This window comes from Staurois parvus, unplaced genomic scaffold (assembly GCF_062004578.1).
Source record: "Staurois parvus isolate SC_StPar_1 unplaced genomic scaffold, SC_StPar_1.0 ptg000044l, whole genome shotgun sequence".
NCBI lineage: Eukaryota > Metazoa > Chordata > Amphibia > Anura > Ranidae > Staurois > Staurois parvus.
Window position 1 is genome coordinate 1,452,501 of NW_028317840.1, and position 10,089 is coordinate 1,462,589.

Consider the following 10,089-nt stretch of genomic DNA (forward strand, 5'->3'; position numbering starts at 1 on the left):
GCTATCTATAAGGGACTAATTTTTCCCATTGACTACAAGTGTAAGGAGCATTCTTCCAACTGACCTTCATGCTACCGTAGTTATAGATATAGTCATTTTTTACCATGGGTTCCCTAACGCTGGAAAGTTTTTTTTAAAGGGTTCCTCTGTGTTAAAAATGTTGAGAAAGGCTGTACAAACTGTGTAAAGTAAGTGAAATTTGTAAACCTTTCAGTGCTTAATGGGTAAGAGATCCAAGGCTTGCCTACTGCAAATTGTGATTCATCTTGGCCAATCATTCTGGTACGCTGGTCATGGGATGTAAAAAGCATATGCTCCCCTCTGCCACAGTTCTGGCTGCACACTAATGGCTCTGTGGTTTAAGTCTTATGAAACTTCAGAGATAGAGAAAAGAGGAAGGTCTTATAAGTGTGTGATAGCACTGGACAGATGGGAGTAGAGGTTAGTTAAAATGAATAAAAGAGAAGGTGCATTTTCCTTGCTGGAGTTTTGTTATGGTAAAGTCAAGGACCTGGTTATTGGCCAGGCTGCTGTCTCTCTGGTCACAACAGTCAAAACGCTCAGATGAACAACTTATGTGTGTGTTAGGAGCACCTAATACAAACTTCCATTTCACTTAAAATTGGTTTAGAATATTTGTGTTAGGAACAACAAATACAGAAAACATTTTGGGGGAAGGAGCCCCCCCTTCTTAAGGCCTGAAAATCAAAGCACAATAAAAATCGAATATATAATGAACTAAAAGTGATTATTATCATATAAAAGGCATTGGTAGTAGTATCTAAAGTTCATTAGTAATCCATACAATTCAATCTAACAGGATGGTAAAATATGGTAAAAGTTATATCTGTGTATCAAATGGTTCATGTAGTAGAAGATAACCCTGAGGTTTGAGATTTACCCCAAAATGCAGTGGCTGAATCTGATATTTCTAGGAAATTTCAAGAAAGATGGAAGTTTGCACTAGGTGCTTTTAACCACACATCCAATGAAAAGAAAAAGGAATCTCTAGGCAATCTAATGTTACACAAGCTTAGCAGCTTTACAATGTACCCAACACAATGAATTTAAGTTATTCTGTGGACCAGATGTGGACCATTGGCACACCAGTGATACTCTTCCTCTTCTGTATACTTCATAGGAATATTGGGAAAATTTAACTAGCAGATAATGATGTATTTCTTAACAACTAATATCCCTTCTTTATTTCCTTGTGTTTATAATAGCCATGTCATCTGTTGTATCCTCTAGAAAACAAAAGTGGGGTTGATTATCTTCTAAGAGCCAACATTTCAGCTTTAGGTCTCACACTGGGCATTTTAAATGGCGCTTTTGGAGGCATCTTGCATTTTTATTTCTGCCGCAAAACACCCCTCAATGTTAGCCTAGGTATCCATGCACACAGACATTTACAGGCATTTAGAGGCAGGGCGATCAGAGGCAGAAAAAAAAAAAAAAAAAAAAAAACACACTTCAATTTAGGTTATTCTGTGGACCAGATGTTGACCATTGGCACAACAGTGATACTCTTCCTCTTCTGGATACTTCATAGGAATATTGGGAAAATCCCACTAGCAGATAATGATGTATTTATAACAACTAATATCCCTTCCTAATTTTCTTGTGTTTATAATAGTCATGTCATCTGCTGTATCCTCTAACTTAAAGTAAGCTTTTAGAAGTAAATAAAAAAATGTGGGGTTGATTATCTTGTAAGAGCTAACATTTCAGCTTTAGGTCTCACACTGGGCACCTTTTGGAGTCATCTTGCATTTTTATTTCTTCCTCAAAACACCCCTCAATGTTAGCCTAGTATACATGCACACAGACATTTACAGGCATTTAGAGGCAGGGCGATCTGAGGCAGAAAAAAACCCACTTCAAGTACGTTCAGCACTGGCGTTTGGCCAGAAAAAATGCCTTATGTGCCTAAACACGTGTAATCATGTTCAAGTGCTAGGCGCATCAAGTGCTTGGCGTCCCTTCATTTCAATAGCCAGAATAAATTCGTTTTTACAGTGAGTTTATCCCAAGTCTGTTCTCATTAACATACATAAAGTCCAACCCCTAAACCTCAACAGTGATCAAGTGCAGTTACAGCAAAAGGGTCTCCCCGAGCCCAAAATGGGTCATAAAAGATTGAGAAAATTGTGGGACTTTAAATGAGCGGACATATACATATAGATAAATCATCCAAAGTCTTAATTCATACAAATCTAGTTACAATCGATAAGGAAGATCTTCCTGTGCAATACAAAGAGGGTTAAAAGGTAACTCCAGTTTAGTGGGAAAAAAAATAGAGCAAATTAAAAAATAATTTTTTTTTTTTATATATATACATATATGGCGTATACAAATGTAATTTCCTGCTTGTGTGATTGGCTCTCTGATTTTCCCAGAAGTTTGAACTAAGATATAAATCAGATTTTAGGCATCATCTACCTAATTTCAGTTTTGTTAGACACTCCCAAAGCAGTAGTCACATTTAAAGGGATGCAGACCTTGCTACTTTTCCCATTAGAGTCCTGCAAGTGTAGCATCCGATTGATAATTATTATCAATAATAATAATAAATATTATATCATTAACTCCATTCATGTTCACTTTGTACATGGACACAGACAAACAGCTCTCTCTTCAGAATAACAAAATGTAGGAATCTGCAACAAAGTTTGTTGAAATCCTTGCAATGTATACAGATCACTCAGAGGAGATTTTTTTCCCTTACCAAGAGTGGCGTAACTTTTTAACAATCTTTTAACTAACGGTGTTAGAAATAAAAGGTCACTTCTAATAATTTAATAGAAATATTACATTTTTCTTCCAATACTACAAGTGCATTTTTTTTTTGCACCACACTTACACCTTCTTCTGCATTACCTTGCATCCAGAGCCATGCTCATGTCAGCAATGTGTGTGAAAAAAATACGATACTAGTGACAAAGTGACAGTATTTCTGTATAATATAAACTAATGCACAAATGCATCCTAAAACAATAGGATTATATATCTAAATGCTGTACCGGTAAACATAAGGTCCAATTTCATCCACAACAGGCTTCTCTCCATCCAAAACCTCCTGTGGGTTAGTAACATTGAAAAAGTAGAACTTCATGTAGATGGGAGGAGGAGGATCAGCCCAAGCAGTATAGGCATCTGTTCCATTTTTCAGTACTGTGGCCTGAAAGAAGAGATTGACATATAGTAAAATGGTTAATGTAGTACTTTGAATTGGATTAATACAAACCATGTAAAAGCAATGTGCACTCCCAAGACAGTAATGCACCCCGTTTATTAAAGAGGAACTCCACTGCATCTAAGCACCACAAACCAAAAAAAAAAAAAAAGTTTAATTCATTTATGAAATGGACAGCAAACCCCCATCCATCCATGTCTCCATGCTTTATTTTGCTTAGAAATCACTTTGAAAAACACCCCCTAGCATTTCTAGCTGTGGCCATCTTGAGTAAGGGCACATGATTCATGTAGCATTTACTTCCTGGAATCCATTTGCCCTTAGCTCAGACATACAGGCAGGAGGGTGTGCTTAGCTGAGAAAGCCCCCCCTCCCCTCTTAAAGACTCCTGGGATGTATGAGATCATTTACCTAGGCCAGTAACCAGGAAGCACTGTAACAGAAGGAATGTAAAAAAAAAAAAAAAGTTTAAAACAAGTAAATGTAATATTTCTTCCTATATATTATTACTAATGCTATAGCAATATAGGGATTAAAAATAATCAATGTTGATTAAGAGATTGAAGTTCTGTGTTAGGCCTAAAAATAGCCTTTTCTTTTTTTTTTTGCACTTCTTTATAAATAGTTTTAGGCTCCATGCACACTAATGTTTTTTTATACGCTAAAAAAAACCAAAACAAAAAAAAAACCGCTGGATGAAAAACCTGAATAGCGTCTTTGTGCTGGCTTGTAGCGTTTTAGTAACGTTGCTCATAACTCCCAACTTTTTGAGATGAGAATGAGGGACACCTATTAACAAATGTATGTGGGCATAGGACACACCCCGTAACGCCATTTTAACCTCTTCCCTTGCAGCCCATGTCGATAAGTGTCCAGAAGGGAGCGCTGCCGATGCGGGGGGATGTTTCTAAATATCCCCCCCGCATCCATTGCCTGTGCTCTCTCCCTGGGAGCACATGGCACCGCGATCGGTGCGACACAGCGGAACACAGATCACTGTACGAGAACTCTGTGTGAGGTCCCGATTCATGTGATCACTGATTAGCCAATCAGTGATCACATGAATAGTAGTAAACAAAATGTCACTTCCTGACATCATTGCTTACTACGTGTGAAAGCTGTGAATGATCACGGAGATCACATGGTACAAGGCTATTCACAACAGCCTTGTACCATGTGACAAGCTGTGACCAATCACAGCTCTCATAGTATTTCTCAATGGCTGCAAGAATGCAGCCAGAGAGAAGGAGAAATTATTGTATTTACACCCATAAAGGCTGTAAAAGCAATCAGTGTAAAAAAAGAAAAACAAATCTTCATCACCCCCCACAAGTAGTACAGTGTCACTATGGTGACACTGTACTGCTAAGGTGACAGTATGTTTTAAAAAAAACCAAAAACATGAATAATGTAAAAAAAGTAAAAACTTTTTTGAAAAATTATAATTTTTGGCTATAAACTAATGTGGGTTATTTATTTTTTTTACTAAAAAGATAGATGAATACATTTTGGCCAAGATTTATGAGGAAAGATTATTTATTTGCAAAAGTGTATAAGAAAAACACTTCTTTTTTCAAAATGTTTGGACTTTTTCATTTATATAGCAAAAAATAAAAATCCCAGTGATGAATAAATACCACCAAAATAAAGTTTTATCTGTCTCACAAAAATGCTAAAAAAATTCATATGGGTACAGTGTTGCATGACCGCACAATTGTCATTTAAAGTGTGATAGCACTGAAAATTGGCCTGGACAGGAAGGGTTTGAAAGTGTCCGGACTTGAAGTGGTTAAAGGAGAACTATACAAAAAAAAAAAAAGATTAAACCCACAAGTGCTTTTTTTTTTAACCACTACATTTCCTTTAAATATTGGCTTTTGAAGTGTACAAATGCAACAATTTAGAAACTGGATGGAAGGTTTAGCACTGGGAAACACTTTTTGAAAGATAAATAGTGCATTTTATATATAACTATATAATAGATTAGATCAAAATGAGGAGGAAGGAGGGACAGAGGGACTATGTTGCAAATGAGGGACAGTCCCTCGAAATCAGGGACAGTTGGAAGGTATGGCTTTGTTGTGTGCAGGCGCACAGGACAGCTTCTGATTGTCTGCACACAGCAGATCCAATAGCAAGGGTGCGAGTATGAACTACAACACCACACTGACACCTACTTCCCTCTTCTCAGACTATTTCTACGATGCTTGCTCCCAGCTCAACTATAGCGCCAAGTGCTACAATGTAAAATTAGTTAAGGGGAGGAGATGTTGTAAAACTAGGTAAGCTGGCTATAGATGGCTTGAATTTTGGATTCCTTTAGAATCAACCAAAATTTGAGCTGTGAGTGGTCCTGTCAGCCCCACCTGGCTTGCCAAAAGTGGATTTAAAAATCAGCTGAGCCAGGTAGAAAATTATGGTCTGAACAGTGGCTGCAGCCTATCATGTAGGCTGCAGCCACTGTATTCAGGTATTCAGGCAGCTGCAGGTACAGTAGTCATCAGTGGAGATTTCTCATTCAGGGGAAGATATGAACATCAATGGTGTGTAAACAGCAGCGCTGGCACCAATAATATTTACATGTCAGCCCGTGTACACTGTATGCATGTAAACGCTGGCAAAAGCATTACATGCATACACACGGCTTTTAATTTAGGATCATGCTGCCAGCAACATCCAACATGAAAATAATGCACCTGTTTGCATGAGCCCTAACCCCCGGTTCACATCTATGCGACCGTGCGGGCCGCGTTTTGCAGGGGCACGAGAGCCCAGTCATTTGAATAGGCTCTCTTGTCAGTGACACACAGGGAAATAAGTCCCTGCACTTCTTTGGAATACGCAGCCCGCATGGGAACCTCGGTTCCCAGTACAGTTGCGTTTTCCAGTGCGGGCGGCGTGCCATTAAAACTACCCGGCGGGTCTGCAATTCTCTGTGTGGGTGGTGCGGCTGCACGGATTTTCGTGTGGATCCGCAACGGCATCACCCGCACATATGTGAACCTAGGGTCTATGATATATTTCACATGCGCATTTAAGTGCATTCAGTTTAGCTACATTTAAAGGAAACAGAACTCCAGGGGTAGACTAGAATCTCTGAATGTGGCTAAATGCATGCAAGCACAAGTATATTTGCAGGAGGACCTCATCTGGGAAGAAGAGCATTTGTCTAGTTTTCCCAGATAATTTCTTCTGAGATTAAATAAACCAAACGCACGCAGTTGGTGCGGAAATGCATGCACAGGCACACTTGACACAGAGGAAAGTGAAAGTGATTAGGCAGGGTTTTTCTACTTTCCTGATCATTTCCTTCCTCAAGAATGATCACTCAGCCCTGGCTCACACTGATGCGGTGCGGAATTTGCAGCGTTTTCTGTGCGAATTCCGCACCCAGTCAGTATCGCACCCAGTTCATGGGAACCGCTGCGGGTGTGTATGTTAAATTAACAACACCCTGAAAGTGGTCCGCAAAACGCGGTTTGATGTGCAGAATTGGATCGCATAGGTGTGAATACCCATGCAATCTGATCCTAGTGCAGACCAAAAAAAAGGTTTTTGGTGTGGTGCGATTAGAGCCATACAGAATGTATGGCTCCAAAGGCACCACACACAAATCGCACGAGTTTTGCACAGGAGTGCGGTTCGGTTCTTGTGCGAATCACATGCGATATACCGCACCTCATGTATGTGAACTCAGGCTTAGAGTTGTCGCGTACTACCAACAGTCATAGGATCGTTGCCCAATCCTGCTAATAGAAACCAGATCAGATGACAATCATCTACTGTCTGTGGGCACCTTTATGCAGGCCATAGACGGGCCATTTATTGGCCAAATTGTCGGCCAATAAATGAAAAATCGGTCGATGCCGATGCTGCCTCCAATGTCCACGAAAAATGACTGTTTTTCGTGGATTTTGCAGCATGACCGATAAAAATAAACGAGAAGATCCACGAAAAACGGCCCCATTAACGTCGTGAATATCGTTAAACGACCCGTTTTTGGCCTGCAATAAGCTGACAATCTAATTGTACAAGCAGATTATTTATTTATTTCAGGTACTTATATAGCGCTGTCAATTTACACAGCACTTTACATATATATTGTACATTCACATCAGTCCCTGCCCTCAAGGAGAGTACAATCTAAGGTCCCTAACTCACATTCATACATACACATACTAGGGCCAATTCGGACAGGAATCAATTCACCTACCAGCATGTCTTTGAAATGTGGGAGGAAACCGGAGTACCCAGAGGAAACCCACGCAAGCACAGGGAGAACATGCAAACTCCATGCAGGAGGTGCCATGGTCGGGAATCGAACCCATGACCCATTTATTGCAAGGCAGACGTACTAAGCCACTGTGCCGCCCATATAAAGTGTTCTCAAACCTATGTAATCTCAAGGCCTACCTAAATAATTCAATGAGCGTTATTTACTAAAACTGGAGCGTGCAAAATCTGGTTCAGCTCTGTAAAAAAACCAATCAGCTTCCAGGTTTTATTGTAAAGCCTAATTGAACAAGCTGAAGTTAGAAGTCGATTGGCTACCATGTACAACTGCACCAGTTTTAGTAAATCCCCCCCCAATGTCTTTCCAATCAGAGAGGTCCCTATACTACAGTTGCTTGTAAACCTAAAGCTCACCATGCATGTTACAATTTGATTGCACAATCTGCTTTATGGTGGCCATACATGCTTTGGTTTTATCTGATTGATATGTGATTTGCTCAAAATGACTGAAAAGCCATAACTTGCCTTCTGATTGATTTAAACTCACATTTGATCAAACTGAGTTAATTGGCCAGGGTGGAAAACAATCAATTGTTTGGCTTTGATCAGCAGGACAGAGATACTTTGTTCCTAAATACAATCGTATTTCCATTGATCAGATTATGAGCGTGTATGGTGGAAACAGAGATTTGACTGATAATTTATCGTCGTCAGTTAGGATGGTATCTTACCTATCAATCAAAATCCACTTCCCCAGTAGGGTTGCCATTTCATCCTTTGAGCCTGGGTTCACACTGATGCGGTGCGGCACATCGCATGTGATTCGCACAGGAACCGCACTGCATTCCTGTGCAAATCACATGCTATTTCTGTGCGGTGCGATTTGAACCATACATTTTGTATGGCTCAAATCGCACTGCATCCGCACAAAAAAAGTGCAGGACCCTTTTTTAAGTCCACTCCAGAATCGGATCGCATTGGGTGTTCACACCCATGTGGTCCGATTCTGCGCATCGCACCGCGGTTTGCGAACTGATTTTGGTTTGTCGTTAACTTAAAATACACACCCGCAATGGTCCGTGTGAACGGGGTGCAATTATGATGCGGATATCGCACAGAAACCGATGCAAATTTTGCACTGCATCAGTGTGAACCCAGGTTTAAACCCGAACACATTAATTACACAGGTTCTGAGGCTAATTGAATGCAGATAAGGCACAAAGTGAGTTTAATTACCAGCTTAGTCAGTCACAGAACCTATGTAATTAAGGTGTTCGGTTTTAGGCTAGGTTCACACCTATGCAGTTTGCGTTTGATCTGTTTCTGCAGTGCATTTTGCGTTTTTGCACATGCGTTTTTAATGCACTTTTGATACGCTTTTTTCCCTTGTTGCTAGGCAGATTTAAATGCAAAAATGCACTACATGCTTTTCTGCACTGTTTCTATTGAAGTCTATACAACCAAAAATGCAGTTTTTTGCATTTAAAAAAGTCCCTGACCCCTTTCCAAAAAATGCACCAGGTGAAAACATGGAGATGTGAACATGTCCCATAGGAAATCATGTTAAATGGACTGTAGTGCGTTTCTGCAAAACACTGCAGAAACCGCTTATGCTGGCCATACACTACACAATTTTCTTACAAATTTCTGTCCAATTTCCTGTAGATTTACCTTCAACTATGTAGTAGAAGGGCCGGCCTAAATGGATAGAACTGAAAGTGTTGTTTAGGTTTGACCTCGTATTATATGGTTTTTGGTAAATCTAAAGCAAGATTCTAATGAAAATTGTATGATGTATGGCCAGCCTTAGGTGTGAACCTAGGGTTAAAGGGATGAGGTGGAAACCCTATTCCCCAAGTGTGGTATATTAATCAAATGGGTTTCGGACTATAGATCAATTATTCCTAATTGAAGATATTAATCAGACAAAAAATTGATCATTTATTGAAGAGTGTATGATTACTGTTAGATTTAGGAAAACAACGTAATAAAAGGATTTCTTGAATGCATCCAATCAGGCAGGCCTGTAGATCTACATTCAGATTGGAATGTGTGTGGGGAGCGTTGAGGATATTGTACAGACATTGTTATGTCTATGGTCGGCTTTCAACAATCACACAGTAGACAAACCACTTACCTTCTTGACCTGGGTTTCCACCATCTCCATGAAGGTGTGGGCTACCAGTAGCACAATGCTGATGATGAGCAGACATAAAGACAGGGTGCCATATGTGTAAATCAACCACTTCGCCATATCCCCCGATGACACTAGACTGCCAGATAATGAGGAATAACCGGTCACATAGGAGACGACAGTCTATGGAAGGGAGAATTCTTCTTCTTGATCCTGTTTCCTGAGAACAGCAATAATCTGTGACAGTCTGATGAGTAGTGGAGCTTCTTATATACAATATATATGTCTGATTCCTGGACTGGGGGCTCTGATCACATTGCAGTCTCTATGATTACAGGCACTCTGCAGCTTGGTGTGGACAAGTGTTTACAAGCTGGGGGTTGGAAGCTGTTGGCTACGCCTTGACATTACAAGTTCCCTGCCCCCACCTCAGTTTCATTTCCTTAGTGCTCCTCTCCTTTCTCAAATTGCTTTCATTTTGTTCTCACTCTGCTTGTCTGTGTCACCACCCACCCATCTCCACCAC

The 10,089-nt window shown here is 40.1% G+C and overlaps 1 protein-coding gene across 2 annotated transcripts in view; it reads right to left on the reverse strand.

The window, feature by feature from the left end:
• SCARB2 (scavenger receptor class B member 2) overlaps positions 1–10,089 on the reverse strand; it is a 93,366-nt gene extending 83,277 nt beyond the window's left edge. For both annotated transcript variants that reach the window (XR_016308756.1, XM_089663732.1), the window contains exons 1-2: positions 9,567–10,089; positions 3,024–3,181 (exon numbers count right to left, since the gene is read on the reverse strand). Coding sequence is in view for 1 of the 2 variants with exons in the window: in XM_089663732.1 (XP_089519858.1) it covers positions 3,024–3,181; positions 9,567–9,683 (275 nt within the window). In the remaining variant the exon portion in view is untranslated. The remainder of the gene's footprint in view (positions 1–3,023; positions 3,182–9,566) is intronic.